The sequence below is a fragment of the Canis lupus genome, chromosome 23 (genome assembly GCF_003254725.2).
Source record: "Canis lupus dingo isolate Sandy chromosome 23, ASM325472v2, whole genome shotgun sequence".
Taxonomy (NCBI): domain Eukaryota; kingdom Metazoa; phylum Chordata; class Mammalia; order Carnivora; family Canidae; genus Canis; species Canis lupus.
In genome coordinates this window covers 50903643-50925593 of record NC_064265.1, presented here as the reverse complement: position 1 = coordinate 50925593, position 21951 = coordinate 50903643, and the positions used below count along the sequence as shown (strand labels likewise).

The 21951-nt window shown below is 35.9% G+C and overlaps 1 protein-coding gene across 1 annotated transcript in view; it reads left to right on the top strand.

Moving 5' to 3' along the window:
* VEPH1 (ventricular zone expressed PH domain containing 1) overlaps nucleotides 1-21951 on the top strand; it is a 220850-nt gene that overhangs the window by 155296 nt on the left and 43603 nt on the right. Inside the window, exons 11-12 of the mRNA XM_049099858.1 lie at nucleotides 9437-9576; nucleotides 12735-12869. Coding sequence (XP_048955815.1) covers nucleotides 9437-9576; nucleotides 12735-12869 — 275 coding nt within the window. The remainder of the gene's footprint in view (nucleotides 1-9436; nucleotides 9577-12734; nucleotides 12870-21951) is intronic.

The window sequence follows — 21951 nt, the reverse complement described above, 5'->3', positions numbered from 1 at the left end:
TAACTTAGAAACAGAGAAACCTGGTCAGCCCTATCTCAGCCAGGTGATCAAAGTCAACATAAATAGTTATTAAATCATGTTGATCAAATAAACTCCTCTTGATGCAAATAGCACCTTATCTGTGTGGTCTTCCTCCTCAAGACTCAAAATCTCAGTCTAATTATAAAAGAAAAACAGAGAAACCCCATCTAAGGGGCATCCCACAACACACACAACAGAAGTACTCCTCAAAACAGTCAATGTCATCAAAAACAAAGAGAGTCTGAGAACTTGCCATGTCCAGGAAGAGCCTAAAAATACGTCATGAATACATGTCTTGAACACAGCATCTTGAACCGGATCCTGGAACAGAAAGAGGACACTAAGTATACACGAACAAAATCTGAATAAACTAAGAAGTAAGTTTATAACAGTGTATCAACATTGGTTCATGACTCTTAACAAATGTAATAGGAGAAGCTGGTTGCCTAGTGTATGAGAACTGTTAGCTATTCATAACTTTTCTGTAAATCTAAAAGTACTCTAAAATAAAAGTTGTTTGAAAATACATACAAAATTTTAAAATGGTACCATGAATATAGTGCAGGAGTATAAACTGAGGGAGAAAAGTAAGAGAGGAAAAAGAAAAAAAAAAAAGAATTCCAAAGGATTCCTAAAGAATCGTGTGGCTGGCACATAATGCTACGTTAGTTTCCGGTGCACAACTTAGTGATTTGACAAGTTTATACATTATGCCATGTTCGCAATAAGTTTAGCTACCGTCTGTCCCATTACATCGCTGTTACAGTAGCACTGGCCCTATATTCCTGCCTTTTATTCCCCTGACTTCCTCATTCCATCCCTGCAGGCCTGTATCTCCCTCTCCCCCCACCCATTTTGCCCAACCTTCCACCACCACCTCTCATCCGGCAACTACCAGTTTTGTTCTCTGTATTTAAAGTTCTGATTCTGTGTTTTTGTTGGTTTATTCTTTTTTTTTTTTTTAAGATTCCATTTATAAGGGGAATCATGCAGTTATTTGTCTTTCTCAGGTTGATTTATTTCATTTAGCATCATACCCTCTAGGCCCACCCATGTTGTCTCCCATGGCATGGTTTCAGCTTCTTTTATGGCCATCGAATATTTTGTTGTGTAGATATACCACGTTTTCCTTACCCATTTTTCTACTGATGGACACTTCGGTTGCTTCCATGTCTTGGCTATTAAAAATAATGCTGCAGTAAACTTAGGGGTGCATATATCTTTTTGTGTTACTGTTTTTGTTTTCCGTGGGTAGATACCTGATTGTGAAATTATTGGATCACATGGTATTGCTACTTTAAATTTTCTGAGGAGGCTCCATAGTGTTTTCCACAGTGGCTGCACCAATTTACATTCCTACCAACAGTGCAGGAGGTTTTCTTTTTTCTCCACACCCTTGCCAACATTTGCTAATCCTTGTAATTTTGATTGTAGCCATTCTAACTGGTGTAAGGTGATACCTCACTGTGGTTGTTATTTGCATTTCTTTTAAATGCGATGACCCCCCCACCCCCAATTTACCAAACTGTCAGAAGTCAGCGAAGCAAAGAATTGAAGGTAAAATGTTGATTCAAAGATCATTTCCCCCCAAATCCCTCATTCCTGTGTCTGAAATGGAAATTTGGGAGGCATTTATGTAGAAGATTGCTCTGGCAGCCTTTATATTCACATTAAGTTTACTAGCATATTCCTAGACTCTGGTTTTATGGAAAAGAAAGTTTTTCTTTCCATTATATTGTATTTCATCTGATTTGCTGGCTGATGAAGATGGTCCTGGTCCTTCAGGATGCTTTTTCCTTAATAAATGTCATCTGTAAGTTAAAAAAAAAAAAAAATGATGAGTGATGTTGAGCTTCTTTTCATGTGTCTGCTAGCCTCCAGTATATCTTCTTTGGAAGAATGTCTATTCGGGTCCTCTGCTCATTTTTAAATCAGATTTTTTTATGTTGAATTGTATATGTTATTTATGTATTTCAGATATTAACAGCTTATTAGATATGTCATTTACAAATATATTGAATTGTATACATTCTTTATATTTTTCAGATATTAACAACTTATTGGATATATCATTTGCAAATATCTTCTCACATTCAATGGGTTGTCTTTTTTTTTTTTAAATCTTTTTGCTGTGCAAAAGTTTTTTCTTACCATAGTCCCAATAGTTTATCTTTGCCTTTGTTTCCTTTGCCTCAGGAGACATATCTAGAAAAGTGTTGCTATGATCAATGTCAGAGAGCCTGTGCTCTCCTCTAGGATTTTTATGGTTTCAGGTCTCACATTTAGGTCTTTAATCCATTTTGGGTTTATTTTTGTGTGTGGTGTTAGAAAGTGATCAAGTTTCATTCTTCTGCATATGTCTGAACATTTTTCCCAATACCATTTGTTGAAGAGACTTTTTCCCATTGGATATTCTTTCCTGCTTTCTCATAGATTGCTTTGGCTATTTAGGGTCTTCTTTGGCTCCATATAAATCCTAGTAAAATTCTAGTTTTGTAAAAAAAAAAAACAAAAAAAAACCAAAATGCTGTTGGTATTTTGATAGGGATTTCACTGCATCTGTAGATTGCTTTGGGTAATATTGATATTTTGATAATATTTTTTCCTATCCATGAGCATGGAATATGTTTCCATTTGTTTGTGTCATCTTCAATGTCTTTATCAGTGTTTTATAGTTTTCAGAGTACATGTCCTTCATTTCTTTGCTTAGGTTCATTCCTAGATATTTTATTATTTTTGGTACAATTATAAATGGTGTTACTTTTTAAATTTCCCTTTCTGTGACTTCACTGTCAGCATATAAAAATGCTACTGATTTCTGTGTCTTAATTTTGTATTATATCACTTCACTGAATTTATATATTATTTCTAGTAGTTTTTTGTTGGGATCTTTAGGATTTTTCTCTATATAGTGTCATGTCATCGGCAAATAGTGAAAGTTTTACTTCTTTACCAATATGGATGCTTATTTCTTTTTCTTGTCTGATTGCTGTGGCTAGGATTTCTAGTACCATGTTGAATAAAAGTGGTGAGAGTGGACATTCTTGTCTTGTTCCTGACCTTGAAGGAAAGCTCTCAGTTTTCACCATTGAAGATGATGTTAACAGGACATTTTCCATATACATCTTCATTATGTTGAGCTATGTTTCCTCTAACCCCATTTTGTTGAGAGTTTTTATCATAAGTGGATGTTGTACTTTGTCGAGGTTTTTTTCTGCATCTATTAAAATGACCGTATGATTTTTATCCTTCATTTTTTGTTTTTTTTTTTAAGGTTTTATTTATTTATTTATTTGAGAGAGAGAGAGAGCACACAAGTGAGGGAAGGGGTAGGGGGTGAGGGGGGAACCAGACTCCCCTGCTGAGCAGGGAGCCCAAAGTGGGGCTTGATCCCAGGACCCTGGGATCACGATCTGAACTGAAGGCAGACACCTAACCAACAGAGCCACCCAGGTGCCCCTTATCCTTTGTTTTGTTGGTGTGGAGTATGACATTGATTGGTTTATGACTATTGAACCATCCTTGCATTCCAGGAATAAATCCCACTTGATTGTGGTGAGCAATTTTATTAATGTATTGTTGTACGCAGTTTGCTAATATTTTGTTGAGGATTTCTATATTTATGTTCATCAGGAATATTGGCCTGTAGTTTTCTTTTTTGTGATGTCTTTGGTTTTGGTGTCAGGGTAATTAATGCTGTACTTATAGAATGCATTGGAAGCTTTCCTTAGTCTTCTAGTTTTTAGAATATTTTGAGAAGAATAGCTGTTAACTCTTTAGATATCTGGTAGAACTCAAACGTGAATCCACTTGGTCCTGAACTTTTATTTTTTGGTAGTTTTTTTACTTAACAGTTCAATTTCATTACTTGTAATCAGTCTGTGAGATTTTCTGTTTCTTCCTGCATCAGTTTTTAAAGATTATATGTTTCTAGAAGTTTATCCACTTCTAGGTTGTCTAGTTTGTTGGCAAATAATTTTTCATAATGTTCTCTTGTAATCCTTTGTATTTCTGAGGTGTGAGTTTTTCATTCTCCCCTTTCATTTCTGATTTTATTTATTTGAGTCTTTTTATTTTCTTGATGAGTCTGCTTAAGGGTTTATCCACTTTGTTTATATTTTGAAAGAACTGGCTCTTTGTTTCATTGACTTATTCTACTGTTTTGTTTTTGTTTTAGCTTTTTCTACATCATATATTTATTCTCTTCCATCATTTATTATTTCCTTTTTTCTATTCACCTTGGGCTTTGTTTGTTCTTCTTTTTCCAATTCCTTTGGTATAAGGTTAGATTGTTTATTTGAGTTTTACTTATTTCTTGAGGTAAGTCTGTATTGCTATATACTTTCCTCTTAGAACTGCTTTTACTGTGTTCCAGAGATTTTGGACTCTTGTGTTTTCATTTTCATTTTTATCTTTTCATTTTTCAATGTCTTCTTTGATTGCTTCATTAGCCTATTTTTTTTTACTATCGTGTTGTTTAGTCTCCATGTGTTTGTGTTTTTGCCAGTTTTGTTATTGTGATTTATTTCTAGTTTCATGCTATTGTGATCAGGAAAGATGCATGGTATGGTTTGAATCTTCTTCAATTTATGAGGCTTGTTTATGGCCTAATACATGATATGTTCTGGAGAATGTTTCATGTGAAATTGAAAAGAGTGTGTGTTCTGTTGTTTTTGGATGGAATGTTCTGTATATATCTGTTATATACATTTGGTCCAATGTGCCATTCAAAGACATTGCTTCCTTACAGATTTTCTGTGTGGATGATCTATCCATTGATGTAAGTGGACTGTTAAAGTCCCCTACTATGATGGTTTTACCATCAAGTTCTCTCTTTATATCTGTTAATATTTGCTTTATAAATTTAGGTGCTCCACTATTGGCTGTGTAGATATTTATAATTATCCTTTTGTTGGATTGATGCCCTTCTTTTTCTCTTGTTAGTCTTTGTTTTAAAGTATATTTTGTCTAATGTAAATATTGATACCCCAGCTTTTATTTTTATTATTTTTTGCTTCTATTTGCATGTTGAATGTTTTTCTATACCTTTACTTTCAGTCTGTGTGTGTCTTTAGGTCTGAAGTTAGTCTCTTGTAGGTGGCATATAGATGGGTCTTATTTTTATTTATTTTTTTATCAATTCCACCACCATATGTCTTTTGATTGGAGCTTTTAGGCCACTTACATTTAAGTAACTATTGATGGGTATGTATTTATTGCCATTTTTAAAATGTTGTCTTCTGGTTGTTTTTGTAGTTCTTTTTTTTTTTTTTTCTATATTCTTTTGCTCTATTTCTTTGTGATCAGTGAGTGTCCTTAGTGTTTTATTTGCCTTTCTTTCCCTTGACTTTTTGTGTATTTATCATAGGTTTTTGGGCTTGTGGTTACTAAGGTTCAAATATAACATTCTAAGTAAATAGCAGTCCATATGCATTTAATGATCATGTAAGTTCAAACACATTTTAAAAAGGAAACAAAAAAATAATTTTTTTTTACCTTCTCTTCCCTTTTTACTCTCTTCTCCACATCTATGTATGTGTTGTCATATTTTACATCTTTTTATTATGTTTACTTATGGCCATTTCTTTTCCTTAAAGAAATCCCCTTGACATTTCCTATAAGGCTGTTTAGTGGTGAAATTCCTTTATCTTCTTTTTGTCTGGGAAACTTGTTATTTCACCTTCAAATCTGGATGTTAACCTTGCCAGGTAGAGTATTCCTGGTTGTAGGTTTTTTCCTTTCAGCACTTAAAATATGTAATGCCACTCTTTTTTGGCTTGCAAAGTCTCTGCTTAAAAATCAGCTTATAATCTTATAGGTTTTCCCTTGTGGGTGACTTCTTGTTTCTCTCTTGCTGCTCTTATGACTCCCTCTTTATCTTTAACCTTCGACATTTTAATTATTATGGACCATGGTGTAGACTTCCTTGGATTCATTTCATCTTGTTTGAAGCACTCTCTGTGCTTATTGGACTTGAATGTCTATTTCCCTCCCTAAGTTAAGGAAGTTTTCAGTTATTGTTTCTTGACATAAGTTTCCTACACCTCTCTCTCCTTCTTCAGGGACCCTCTACTATGCAAATATTTGTTGGCTTGACATTATCCAAGAGATCACTTAATCCTCATTTCTAAAAATCTGTTTCTCTTTTTGATGTCAGCTTGCGTACTTCCATTATCCTGTCTTCCAGATCACTGATACATTTTCTGCATCCTCTAATCTGTTGATTCGCTTTAGTTGTTTTGTCTTAGTTATTGTATTTGTCAATTCTGATTGGTTCTTTTTAATATTTTCTATCTCTTTATTGAAGGTCTCACTTGAGTTCTTCCATTCTTTTCTCTGGCCTAGTGAGTATTTTTGTGATCATTATTTTAAATTCTTTATCAAGCATATTGCTTATCTGAGTCCAGGATTTTCCTATGTTGCCATCTTGAACTGGAACCTCTTCTTGTATTTTGTATCAGACCTTTAAATCTACCCATGTGTGTGATGTATGTATTTTGGATATTTCAACTTACATTATACAACTATTGATGTTCATGTTAACTTCAATATTTATAAAAACCACAACAAATCCTTTGATTTTTACAAAGATAGGCTGTTATCTACCAGAAAAAAAGAAATAATCAGATTTGGGGAATATGCAAAGCATTATATATTTAGCAAAGCATGACCTTCAACATTTACTCTATAAAAATAAATAACCGTTTGGACATCAACTATATAGTAAAAAATATCATAATGACCCAGATATACTAAAGTTACTAACTCAAATTACCTTGAACTTCATGCCTTGTGTTTTGTTTTGTTTTGTTTTGTTTTTTCTGGATGTTCCATACACTTAAAATTGCTTTTTTCCTTCCAATTTTTTCTAAGTTAAAGATCTTGGTTATCTTTCAAAGTGACCTCAAATATTCTCTTTTCCATGAAGATTCCCCTTGTTCCCCAAATAAAATAGGTGCTCGTTTCTCTGAGCAGTTAGAATTGTGTGCTTTTCCATTATCCTATGGTCTTAAAACAATTTATGTTTTGTTTAAAAACGTTTCTCCCATCTTGCTGTAGGCTTCTTAAGAGCAGAGTCAACATTCTGGCCCTTCTTGCTCTCCACATATGTCTGACATTCATTCATTCATCCAACAACCAGTTTACTGCATGCCTACCATTCAGTACCACAGAGTGAACATGAGGGAGAAAATTGCAGAGAGAAGTCAATGATTAATGTTAATGTTGTGGGGAAATTTTTCCAAGTTAGAAAAGTTCTAAAAAAAGTGAGGGAAAAAAAATATTGCTACAGATCAGATTATGGAAAGCATTAACAGAAGATATCACAGAACTGGCTTATTTTTTATAGCTGGCATATATGCTTCTAAGTTAAATACCTCTATCTTCTACTGCTTTGCCCATTCTGTGTGATCTGGGATGCCTGAGGTTTGTGTATAGAAAACTGGTAGACTCCGGGCAAGTAAAATAAATCTAATCAATGTTCATTTGCAAAAGGAAACATGAATGAGCACTGAGAATATTTAAGGAAAGGAAAAAGACAAAACTTTTTTTATGGCAGAGTCCACCTTGTGACTGTCAAGCTATTGCATAGGTACTTAGAAAAGAACTTGTTCTCTTTTGAACTCTTCTATTAAAGCAAAATATATGGTTATCTCAGTATATACATCACAACTAGCTTTATTGCAAATACCATCGGTGTGTATGTGCATTTATAGCATACTTGGTCTTCTTTTTCTCTGCTATTGATTAATTTAAATCCAATTTTTAGAACATCTGTACCAAAAAAGTATTTTTAATTACCATTTCAAACAATTTCTGATAGGGCAATTTTAAGCCAATATTGTGCTCAATTCTATACTCAGATCTCTCTTTCTCAGTGCAGGGCCTCCTGGTCTTTTTCACTGAAACTTCAGTCTTTCTACATCTCATAATCCATTAACCCACAGAATACAGAAATGATTTCTGATCTTATACAAGGATATTGAATGCTTAACTCATTTTTGAAGTTGATCTCAATATTGAATGCTCATTTTTTTAATTCCCCAAAACAATTAACTTCACAAAAACATCCTCTTCCATATCAGTGTTTCAGAATCACAAAAATTTATAATTATTAAGATTGATGTACATAATTCTAAATTGATCCGTGGCTTTATTTCCAATGCCTTCTCCTCTAATGTGTCATTGGCCACTCTTCCTTAAATTTTTTAACCTTTTCCTGAAAAGCCTGATATTCCTTCACACCTGAGTCCTTATAGTGCACAGACAGGCCTCCCCAATTCTCCAGGGAACCCAGGGCACTCTCTTAGGTGGGGACTGATAGCTACTTTATTAGGGTCCCCATCAAATTTTAGTAAACCATAACTCATATTTCCATTTTTAAAAGTAGTGCATACCAAAAATCTATTAGTTTTCAAAACATTTCATTTAAAATATTAGCTGAACTCTGAAATAATAAATACCTCATGTATTATCAATATGACAGATTTAAAAATTCCCAGTATGGTAGAGCCTAAAGCATCTTAATGTGGCATAAGCTTAGCTGAGTTTAAATCCTGGCTCTGCCACAGATTGGGTAGGCTTGTGAAGTTTTTCTGGATACCAGAGCATCATTCATCTGTCCAGATGCTCTCTTGAGCATCTATTGTATGCCACATGTCAAGGTCATAGTGGTGAACCAGGCATTCACAGTGGTTCACTAGGCTGACCCGCTAATGTGCTAAGTTTCCTCATTTTTAGAATAGGAAGAACACCCATCTTGTAGAGTGTAAAACTTAAGTGGCTCCTCCTACTAACAGCTTCTTGCCACGTCTGCTCCATGCAGCCACCACCACCCTCCCCCACTTTCTTATCTCTAAAAATAATCTCATTAAATGTCCCTGATGAACCTCTTCAATTTGAGATAAACTTTTCAAACCAAACCAGGACAGTTCACAGGAAGCCACACCTCTGGCAGTCATTCTGGAGGCTGTCTCTGTGGCCCCTGTACAACCAAGAGAACAGTGTCACTTGTCCATGCAGAAAATGCCTAGGTTTCCTCTGCATTTACTTGTGCATTTGCTTATCCTTCCCACATTTTCATTTCAAAGTGCCCAATCAGGGGGTAATAACACTATATCTCCCTTTTTATTGGAGAGAGGTTTTCTTTCCTTCAGGTGAGTTGCTTGGAGATTCCTAATGCATTATTAATGAAAACAAGGGAAAGATGGATAGAAAGAATATAACTTGTTGAAGACATCTTTAGTTAAATCTACTTTCCATGAAATGGATCCACTCCCAAATGCATAGTTTTGTTTGTAGTTATTAGTTTGCAGACTGAAACTGAAGAATGTATTTCCAAATGTGTTTCTATATTGAAGTATAAAGTATAACTCTGGACGAATCTATGTGTAATGCTTTGTATATTCATTTCTAGAGTCTGTTAGAAGTTGTGTAGCAAAGTTGTTCTTCACATGCTCCCTGAAGGGTCATTACTGCCTCTACAGTAAATCCAGTTTTATTCTCATCAGCCAAGAACCTCAGCCATGGATCCACATCATGTTCCTCTTTCAGCAGGTGTGTATCTGCATGTTTGTCATGGGTCCTTAGTGAGTTGGTGGGCTATGAGTTTAAAATCATTTTTACTGAATTATTCTTTGACGAGTTCATGTGTAAATAACAGCAATGCATATGTGTTTCATTAATTCTTAACAAGGGTTTTCTATATTTTAGGGTAGTTTCTTTATAAAAGAATTTGGATTAGTATTAAGGAGGCCAAACCTAATAATACCTTGAATGTCCTTCGCTTTAAAGAAGAATATTCTTCTCTTTAAAAAAAAGAGAGAAAATATTTTTTGTAAAATAACAACAAAAACAGCTTATTTGGAGGAATAGCTTTCCTTATGTAGGGTTCACAGCTTTCTAATTAATTTTAGTGTCAACATTTCCTTTTTGATATTGTCAAGATACTAGAATACCAGTTTTGCCCATAGAATTTATAGATATAGGAAAAATTATGTAAAGAGGAACTTTCAACTAAATGAACAACTTGATGCAAAGATTTTAGCATCAAAAGAGATTCATCAATATTTGGAAATACTTCTCCTGAATGCATTAAACTTTCATGTAAAACTTGATTATAAGGGGCACCTGGGTGGCTCAGTGGTTGAGCGTCTGCCTTTGGCTCAGGGCATGATACTGGGTTCCCAGGATCAAATCTCACAGGGAGCCTGCTTCTCCCTCTGCCTATGTCTCTGCCTCTCTATGTGTCTCTCATGAATAAATAAGTATGTTTTAAAACTTGATTATAAAATGCTAGTAATAGAAGGAATATCAGACATCATTTCTACAGTTCATAAGAAGATTAAAGGCAGAATGCAGACCACTTGGCTCCTAACTCAGTGGTCTTTTCCTCAGTAGCACCTGTGTTAAAAAATAAAATGAGGGACTATAAGTAGAAGCAGAGAGGGCTGAGGCAGAAAAAAACAGAACACAAATGTTATAAAATAGATAAAAATTAGGCCAAGCAATAGAATACTTTGTTTCTATTTCTATTCTTAGTTATTTCTATTTTAGTAAAATATTTCTATAAGAGCCCCTAGCAACCAATTACATTTTTTTATAAAGAAAAGTTTAAAAAAAGAAAAGAAAAGGTAAGCTTATAAAGAAAAGATGAATTTAATTTTTTAAAAGATTTTATTTATTTATTTATTTACTCATGAGAGAGGCAGAGACACAGGCAGGGGGAGAAGCAGGCTCCATGCAGGGAGCCCGACGTGGGACTTAATCCTGGGACTCCGGGGTCATGCCTTGAACTGAAGTCAAACGCTCAACTGCTGAGCCACCCAGGCATCCCAAGAAAAGATGAATTTTAATGCTGAATAGATCATAATAATAAAATGAAAGTATAATAATTAAGAAAAGACAGCATAGAGACGCCTTAGGAAAACCATCATTTCCTGTGGGAAGTCTTTTTAAGAACATTTAATAATATCTCATAGAGAACAACTCACATTTTGATGTGAATCAAACTGTATGTATATAAAAACCAGCATTGATTTTTTTCCCTTTTCTAGAAATGACTCTATTTTTCTTATACTTATGTTTTTCAAATAGTTTCCATCAGTAAGTCTTTATTTGGTTTCATGATTGGCTTTGCTCATTACATGTCAGTTTTCTGAAACTAAACCAAAAAACTTGATTTGTTTTTGTTCCTTCAGTCCTATTTTATTAAATTAGTCTGATTCGTTGTGTTTCTCTTTAAGCAAAATCACCCAAAAGCATCTGTTTATGATGCTTTTTCTCTTTGTTCATTTTACTATGCTTCCTTTCTTTTTCTACACCCTTGATATTGTATAGTCTGGGTGAACCCTGACTTTGGGGTCATCAAAAATCAGATCTTTGACTTAACCATTACAAACTTAATGATGCCTTCTATGCTGGGTCAGGCTGTTTCCTTTTTCTGTCAAGTTAACACATTAATGGAATTCTCAATTCACAGATTCTAGTCTAAATAGTCCCCTTTGGAATGGTGATTAGTTACATCAGGCCCTGTTCTTCAGGTGAAAATCATATGCTGTATAAGTTTCTGATAATAATCAAGAAATTCCCAGATGTGTCCACATTATGGGTTGTATCATCAATCTATCTGGTACTGGCTCTTAGCCTTATATAATCTGTGGACCATTTCTGGTAGAAGATCCTCCATTTTCCCCACTCCGCATAAGAAACAGTTTATCTTGATAATAATAATTAGATTTTTCTGGAAAAACATTTTTAGTTTTCATTTACTAAATAGAAACTTTATACACATAAACCACCTAAATTCTCATAAACTGATGCTTGGACAGTCATTGACATAAAAAATAAAATTTTGTAAGCCAAAATCATTATTTTATCATACCTCACACATGAAGGATAGTATGTATGGTATTATATGTATATAAATAATGTTTTATGCCTTTATTATGTTCTATGTTTTTATATAATTGTTCCCTTGAATTGATACTTCTCACTTTATAGATATCATATCATGATATTTAAATGACTATTAAACCCATGATTGGTTAATAAATACATAATGAACACAATTTAGATCTTCCTTTGAAAATTTTATTTGCATTGACTTGAATGAAGTATATATAAAAGTGATTTTCTTTATATGAATAATCTTATTATCCAAAACTAGAGTATTAGCTCTGGGAATAGTCATCTCTTACACATTTTAGGATTAGAAGTGTTTTTGTTTCCCCACCATCCATTCACACTGTTCATATTTGAGCTGTTGCATAGTGAACTCTTAGTTACTTAATTTCTAGCCTTCATGATCTACTCTATATTCACAGACTTGATATTTGTAGTTTAGTTTTAACTTTATACCATAATTCTCAGATGTTTGAACAAATAAATATGAATATTTATATTAACCATTTTCCAAGTAAGTACCATGCTTGGGAAATGATTGGGGTAAATATTACATTACAAAGGTTAGGCATACTTAGAGATCAATATCAACTGCCTTGGAATCCTATTATATAATTTTACTTGTCTATTAAAAAATGAAAAGCCTAAAATGTATTATTTGTTTGATCTTCAAGATAGATTTCTTTGTTGTTTTATTTAAATTTATACCATATTGAATTTCAAACCAAGCCTAAATAGTACCTGGTAGTCAATCTAACAATATTGTTAGGACAAGAGGAAATGTTATGGTTTTCTCATTAATGCCCTTCCAGAGCCTGTTTCCTGAGCCCCTGTCCATACAGAGTCATTCTGTACAATTTCTCAGAGCTCTGTGGGAGAAGACTCAGGCAGAGGGTGCTCACAGCTTTGAAACAGCCATGATGGAGTCCACGTTTCCACAGCAGAAGGTAAGTGTTTCTTTCATGGACATGTTATTTTAAACCAATATTCAAGATTGCCTTGAAACAGTTTGCCTTTTTCTTAATAGATGAATTTTTTCTTCTTTCCTTAACCTTCTTTCATCGTTATCAAAAAACACTGATTAATAATTTTGATGTGGAAATCATTGTGATATTGGTAGATAGGGTCATTGCCTGTTATGATTGTTAAATTAATATTTGTTAAATGGCAGAACAGAGTGCTAGATGATGAGTCCTGGCTCAATAAACACCACAAGAGAGACTGAAATAGAGAAACATATTACTTACATGTTCCGGAGGAAGGATACAGCATACCTCTAGGGGCTACAGTGGGAGGTCAAGGCAAGGTGCAGGCAGAGAGATGGCAGGACCTGGGACACATGTCTTGATTGCGCTGTGAGTGGAGGGCTTTGGGAAGTTCCAAGGCTAAGGCCAGAGGGGACACCACAAGAAGGCCCTCAGAAGCAGGGGAAACTGTTGATCACAAGAGCTATTGGAGGTGTCATATCAGGAGTGTGTATTTGCTTGTGACTCTGCAGGCTGCTATCTAGGGCATGAATGTGCATGAGGGGATTAGTGCCAGTTTAAGGCCCCTGCAGCCCACTTGGCCAACCAAAATGGATGCCGAGGCAGCAATACTATGGAGTAGCTTAGCCAAATTCTCAACAGTGCTGTTTAAGGCTGACAAACTGACATAACACAGCCCACTCAGAGACACACAAAAGCTATGCACCTGGTGTGGAATAGAAAACGTTTTACCAAAATAGACTATGGACTCTAGGGTTGAAAGGCAAAGAGCATCAGGAAATTGAGCTCCAGTTCTTTGGTGCTTTTCATTTCTCCCCTCCATACTTCCCTTCATCCCCTTGTCCTCTGCGATTGCCACAAAGCAAAAAAAGAAAAAAAGAAAAAAGAAAGAAAGAAAGAAAAGAGAAGAAAAGAAGGTGAGCAGAAGAAAGGGACCATGGTCAAGGTGAGAAAGAGCTCTACTGAGGCAGGCAAGTATGACTTAAGACACAGCATTTTAGGAGTGTGGAAACAGGGATAACGCTCTCAGGGCACAACTGACTGAGAGCTACTGAGCAGACAGCCAAGCTGGGGAAGGACCAGAATGTGGCACAGCACCCTTCACCAAATAGGGTAAAACTGAAAGCGTATCAATACTGACATGTTCAGATTTGCATGAGAAAAGTCATAGGCCTGGGTATAGAGAAAATGATTCAAGAGTAAGCTTGGTGGAGATAGGAAGGCTACTTAGAAGTTATTACTAGAATCAGGTAAGAAACAAAGGTGTAAACTGAAGTTGGAAGTTGTAGGGAGAGGCTGGGTTCAAGAGCTATTATAGAAGTAGAACCAATAGGACTTGGTTCTTGTTGAAGAAAATGGAAGAACCAAGGATGACTCCAGGTGCATCATATGGCTGAATGGATGATGGCACCCTTCTGAAAAAGACCACAAATGTTGCTGAGGTGGAGGAAGAAGATCAGGCATTCTTGTTTGTGTATTTTGAATCTGAGCTATCTGTGTAGATAATTAAGTGGTGATCGTAGCTGAAATGCCTGTGTGGACCTCAGGAAGAAGGCCATTCCTGGAGACATAGACTGAGAAGTCATAAGGTAGCGTTTGATGTCATGGCAATAAATCAGATCATTCAAGGAGAATATGTATGATGAGAATCGAGAATGGTTATTGATCTCTCCTTAGTAAATATAACCAGCTTCTCTAAGCCCTTCGCATACTCAAAGATTCTGATTATTCTTTTTTTACCTTCAAGAAAGAAATTGGATGTTTATTGGACAAACCAGAGGTTCTGAGAGTATATGGTCATGGTCTCTTTCCTTGTTTTACTATTAGAAGGGGGAACAAGCATATCAGTGTTAAATAAATTTGAGTACAAACAAGTAGTAAATTAATCAAAAACTATTATATTGTGAAACTAACTCAATACCCCTTAAGTGTTGAAGGATTATAAGAAGGATGACAAATGCATGTGATCAATCAGAAATTTATTTAGAATGGTCTGTAAGACACTGAAAATCCATCCAACTATTGCATCACTTTTTTTTTTTTTTTGGCTTTAGTTTAAGAATTAGACTTGCAGTATTAAGAATAAAGGGAATGCCATAATTGCATCAATGTAAAGTAGAATGGATTTTTTTTCATATTTCATTCAAATTTTAAACTGTTGCACCATGATTAAAGACAATACCTCAAATTCTTATAAATCTTTTCATGTGAGCTGTATTTTCACTACAGGCACTAGTAAATTAAAACTTGGCAGTCTGCCTTGAGTCCTGAGAGATGTTTTTAAAAATTTGGCAAGCCAGTTTTGTGCATGCTCGTAAATATATGTCTTCATATTTCTTCTATTTTATATGAATAAATATTCCTCTAGGGAAAAATTAACTGCAAATCAAAATGGTTTTGAAATCTTTAGTTTTAATAATTTTATTTATTCATAAGTAATTTTTTAAAAAACCACTGATATCTGGAATTTACATTATGTAGCAAAGTTATCTGCCCAGGTATTTCTCAATCGAATTGATTTTCTTTTCTTTTCTTTTTTTTTATGAAGTGTTCTGCCCACTAAATTCAAAAGAGCCGTGAGAATAACCCAGAGTCTGCTTTATTTTCCCCACACGTGCCAGTATGTGCATACACCAGAAATTTGGAAGTGATGTGCATGTGTGTATCTGTTGCTGCAAATGAGCTAACACTGCAGCCAAGTGGATTCACATATACAAAAAAGGAAGAAACTCTTAAGAAAATGTCTGAGTCTCTAGAACGTAATGCTCTGGAGAGTTTGTTATTGTGATTGCTTTTTAACGATGTCTTGGAATTTTAGAACTGAAAATCAGCAGTAAGATAGCTATTAAATTGCCACCCGCTTGAGGGCAGGAATTGCACCCCATTTATCCTTGCAATGGCAGGGTCACACAGCGCCTGGCATACACTGGACTCTCAATAACTAATGAGCACCAGCTGAATAAATAGGTCATTTTCCCAAAATTAAAATCAGGAGCAAAGGGACCTATCGAAAGTCACACGGCTAGTCAGTGGCTGAGCTAGAACATGAGCACATGCCGAGGTGACACCACAGCTGTCACGGAGGCATCTGGTTCCTCTCTACTCCGGGCACATAAGAAGATTACATCTCCCTGCATCTGGAAGTAAGGTTTGGCCATGGGACTTGCTTCAGCCAATGAAATATGAGAAGTGTTCCCTCTCTTTATACCGCGGTCACTACAGAAGCAAATGTTGAGAGTTGCCAGCAGGTGCGCACAGAATCCTGAGCCACCACGCGGAGGACTGCTGCTCTGGAGAGCCACCCAGGCCCACTGCACACTTCCCATGAAGAAGAAACAGTCTTGTGCTTTGTTAAAAACTAAGGCTTGGATAGTACAGCCACATAACCTACCTATGGTGACTCATACACCTGCCAGAGTAGGTAAGCGAGGCTCGGAAGCCAGACTTCCTGGGTTTAAAATCTGTCTCTGCCACTTTCTGGGTTCTGAAGACTTTGACTCTGAGCTTCAGTTTCTTTCTTTATGCAATGGCAAGAATATCTGTTCCTACCTCATAGAGCTGTTTGAGGACTAAGTCAACACGTAGTTCTCAGAACAGTGGCAGCCATTGCGATATCTCAAGAAAGGTCGGCTAAAATTCTGATTTCTGGCCAGCATTTCTCTCTCTCTTTCTTTCAAGAATAACAAAGACACTCTAGACAACATAACTCTGGGTGGATTAAAGGCCTACATGTAATCAATGAAACTGTATAATTAGAAGAAAATATCAAAAGTTGTCTTTGTGACCTCAGGATAAGAAAGAATTTTTTGAGATATGTAAGCAGAAATGATGAAAAAAATAGTTTTGACTACATCATTGTTTACATGTCTGTATTGCAAAAATACACTCTAACAAAGTTAAAAGACAAGCACAAGATGTGAAAAGGTATTTGAAATATGGATAATTAACACAAAAATCCTAAATCAACAAGGAAGATAACAAACAACCCAAGACAAAACTGGACAAAGACTATGAACAGAAAATTCACAGAACAGGAAACTCAAATGAACAATGAACATAAGAAAAGATGTTTAGTCTCACTAAAAATCAGGGAAATAATTGATTTAAATATTTAAAAATTATATGCCTTTTTACAATGATCAGACTGGCAAGGATAAAAAATTGTAACAATACAAGACTTGGAAGGATGTGAAAAAATGAGAATATTCATATACTATCGATAAGAATATGAAAGATTGCCTACTTCAAAAAGAAAAAAGTACTTAAGAAAAAAGTAAATAATCATTAATTAGATTCATAAATGACTGATAACTGACAAGGTGGGTGATTAACTAACTTTCCAGAATTTTAATTCCCCTTAAAGTTTATCAGAAAAATGCTTAAGCATTTTATCATAAATGCTTAATTTTTTTACCACAAGGAGGTTTTTTGTATTATAACATACAAAAATGTTCTGTCCTAGACAAAGTTTAAGGCAATTTTCTTTTCTTTTTTTTTAAAGTTTTATGTATTTATCCATAAGAGACACAGGGAGAGAGCCAGAGACACAGACAGAGGGAGAAGCAGGCTCCGTGCAGGGAGAACAACGTGGGACTCGATCCCGGGACCCCAAGGGGTCACGCCCTGAGCTGAAGGCAGACGCTCAACCACTGAGCTACCCAGGCGTCCCAAAGCAATTTTCTTTATAGCATTTTACAAAGAACAGCCTGGCAGTAGCTGGTGGTGTGATAAACTCCTGTACCCTGTCATCCTTTGATTCCATTTCCAGGTGAAACTCTCAACGTGCCTGCACCAGGAGACATGTACAGATGTCACTGAATATTATCTGCACCAAAACATCAGGAGCGATGCAAATGTTCATCAGTAAAGAAATGAGGACATGTCGTGGTATAATCATGCTCTACAGACAGTGAAAGTGAATTAATTCAATCTATGCGTAATAACGTGGAGTCCCTCTTGAAAGCAGGATATTAAGTTTTAATAAGCAGGTTGCAAAAGTGTAAAAAAATAGCATGATAACTTACATAAATTTTTATAACATTCTAAGCAGTATTATGAATGCTTATGAGTACACATACCTGTGGTAAAAATATAAAAAAGTATATTTGGGGGATCCCTGGGTGGCTCAGTGGTTTAGCATCTGCCTTAGGCCCAGGGCGTGATCCTGGAGTCCCGGGATCGAGTCCGCATCGGGCTCCCTGCATGGAGCCTACTTCTCGCTCTACCTGTGTCTCTGCCTCTCTCTCTCTTTCTCTCTCATGAATAAATAAATAAAATGTTTAAAAAATTTTTTTGAAATCCACCAAAATTCATGAGAGGCTTGCCTCTGGATAATGAAGATGTGGGTAAAGGAGCGAGGGAAATGTTACTGGAAAGGGAATTAAAGAGATCTCAAATTCATCTGTAATTTTGTTTTTTAGAAAATCAGCAGCAAGAGCGCCTGGGGGCGCAGTCAGTTAAGGATCCCACTCTTGGTTTCAGCTCAGGTTGTGATCTCGGGATAATGAGATTGAGCCCCACGCTGAGTGCGGAGCCTGCTTGAGAGTCTGTCTCCTTCTCCCTCTGCCCCTCACGCTTGGGCTCTCTCTCTCTCTCTCTCTCTAAAATAAATAAGTAAACCTTTAAAATCAGAAGCAAAATATCAATATTTATTAATATGGCAAGTACATGGATATCTGTTACATTATCCTTTGCATATGCTTTTCCTCTTTTAAAAATATCAATTAAACCTATGAGTAACATTTAAGAGTAGAGTGTTGACAGATTCAACTACATAAAAATACAAAGCTTATAAAAAACAAAACCTGTCATGCACAGTGACTTAAAATGAAAATATGTAATCAGTATGAAAGATGAATTTTAATATCCCTAAGATACGTAAATCAATAATCAATGGGCCAAGGACATGAGCAAATAACTCAAAGGAGACTCAGTTCAGAAAAAATATTTTTCTTCATTAATAGTCAAAGATATAAAAGCTGAAATTAAAATAACATTAACATGACTCCCTTTTAATCCATTTTTAGAAGGATAATAATCTGGTTACAGCAAGGGAGTTTAGACACTCTCACACATTTTTAGTTGGGGTGTAAATTATTTCAACACTTCTAAAAAACAATTTAGCAATGCAGGTCAAGAGTCTTAAAAATGTTCATATCCTTTAACACAGTGATTCTGTTTCTAGGAATCTATTCTAAAGAAACAATCTGAAATGTGTACAAAACTTAAGATATGCACACCAAAAAAATATTGTGGGGTTATTTATGTTTAGTGTAAATGTCTCAAGATGGGAGAATAAAAGTATACATATATATTTTTTCCACCCATATGGAAGAATATTAAGAAAACATGAAAAACCACGTTTATAAAAAATGTTTAGTGGCATGAAACAGTACTATGTCAAATGCCACATTGCAAGATTCAAAATTATTTATCCAAAGAGGATTATTTGGAAAATTCCATTAAGACTACCAAAAGGAAATATACTGAAATGTTAGCAATGGTTAGCTCTGGTTGGTGGAATTAGCATTTTTGAGATTTTCTGTTAGAAGTATGACTTCTTTTATAATCAAAGAATAACAATTATAACAGTTTTAGTTACATTGCCTTATGTAAGTAAATGTAAGTGAGCCATTTACTTAAAGAAAAATCCATTTTAAGTTCATCAGTTTTCATTATAAAATAAAGATCTTAGAAAAAGGCAGAAAATCCAATAATTTACTCAAGAAATAAGGAGGATGGCTTCCGGGGAGCAACTAGAGGTATCACTAATGATTTCGTTCCAGTGCGTGTGCGGCCCAGCCCTTCAGAAGGAGGGGTGCTCTGATTACCAGGGAAGCAGGCAGTTGACAAAGTTGATTGGGGATTACTAAAAATCTGAAATTTGAGGGAGGAATCTCCTTTTTTGAATCACATGTTCTAGTTCCCAAAGTATGGAGAAATTCCATATGCCATAGAAAAGAGGTCTCAAAACTGCCCGTTATGGAAACAAAACAAAAAAAAAAATTTAAATTTACTGCTGAAATAAAACGTGCCCCATATGGCTAACATTTGGAGATTTGTTTTCAGTCCACACTGCTACAAACACACTTGACAGTTCCCAGGGTAATTGGCTGTAGTGTCAAAGCATAAATAAGACTGAAACACCGATTCTGGGTATAACAAAAGGAGACTTTCTGATGCTCCCCAAGACTTAGATTTAATGTGTCGAGTTACAGTGTTAATGCGGGGCTCCAGTCAACGAATGCCTAAGTAAGGTGCGGATTTGTTGTATATAGGCTGTAACGATTCACATTCTCAAAATAAGTTTAAGTCTGCGTGTGTGACAAGTGGGGTGGGTCAGCCTCCTGGGGAGCAGGGTGAGTCACGGTGTTGGAGAGAGATTGGTTTTGTCGGGCCCTCCCTTTCAGAGCAAGCTAGGTGAGAATGGGGTAAATGGGAACTGGGTTTGTGATTTCCAAAGCCTAGCTTGGCGTGGGGACTTTTAGGCTGTAAGCTGAGAACCAGGAAAATCTGCTTGGCACCATCTCAAGCAAAGGTGAGGTCAAGAGACAACGAGAATATAATCCATAATAGGAAGCTGAAGGCAAGGGGGTTGAGAAGGCAGATTGAGGGCGGGATGTAGATACAGACGCCAATGTCTGGGGCGTCCCTGGCTCAGAGTTGGAAGAAGGGTGGACATTAAAATAGAGTCTGAACTTTTAAATGAAAGAGGGACAGGGTTTCATCGCACGTAGTAAGATGGAGGAAATAACAACAAAAAATCACAGTGAAGGCCTGGTGGATAGAACTGTAAATTCATTCATTAAGTTACAAATACTTTTTTGCGAATGCCTACTTTATGCCAAGCTCTGTGCAGAGACCAAACATAAATCATCATGCTCTGCCCCCGAGGAGACAAGCAATTTGCAAGTAAAGAAATGCACGATGCCACACTGAAAGATACTGTAAAAAAAAATAAAATGCCTGAAGGAAGTGATGAAGAACAGCAGTGTTTGTTGCGCGGTAAGGGAAGCTTCTCTGACCTGGTGTCAGATGAGTTTTCCTGGCAAAGAGAATAATTTGCTCAAAGACCTTGAGACCATATAACAAAAACAAAAATGATAATTAAAAGAAAAAAAGAAGAGAAAGACAAAACCTTGGTGCATTAGAGCATTCTCCTCCAAATTTAAATCCCACATCCCATCAGAAAAAAAAAAATTTAAAAAAAAAAAAAAGAAAAAAAATGTTGAGTAAGCACCCTCTGTATGTATATATTTATTTGCCTATAAATAATATATATGTATTATGACACTCATTTTTATTCTAAAAATATTCAAAATAGGAATCTTAAAGGATGAGATGAAAAGTAAACAAAAGTGAGAGTTCTAATATTTTCTTCTTCCTACAACACTGTGGGTGGTCATGCCCACCCCAGGAATGAACTCTCCCCTCCCACTGTTCCATAAGGTAGAAGAATCAGGGTTGAGCCCAGGGAACCAAAGGGAGAGTTGGTCTGGGGTGATTTACGTCTGCCTTGTAAGCCATGACAAGGGCCTTAGATTTTATTGCGGTCTATGGAGGAATCGCTGAAGAGTTTTGAGCAGCAGACATTGTTCCAGCCTATTTTCAAATGATGGCTCAGTCTGCTCTGTGGGGCCTAGATCAGAAAGGGGCAAAAGTGGAATCAGAGAGACTGTGAAGACTATTGCTCACCCAGATGGGAGAAGAAGGTAATTAGAGCTGGGATGGTCCTGCTAGGGATAAAAATGAATGACACAGTCAATACAAATTTTGGAGGTAAAAGGTAAAATGCAAGCTAATGGGAGAGTGTAAGGGGGAGGGGGACTTTTAACTATCTTAAATTTAAAAATGTCTGTGAGATGTCCCAGAATAATCGTCTAGCAGGCAAATCTGTGGTTTAGGCCACAGACGAGGGCACTCTGGGCACTGAGGTGGGGAAAACCACAGGAAGATTAAGCCAATCTGAGAAGACAGTCTAGAGAGCCAAGGACCCAGTACAGGATTGAGTCCAGAGAGCAGCCAAAAGACAAAAAAGAAGTCA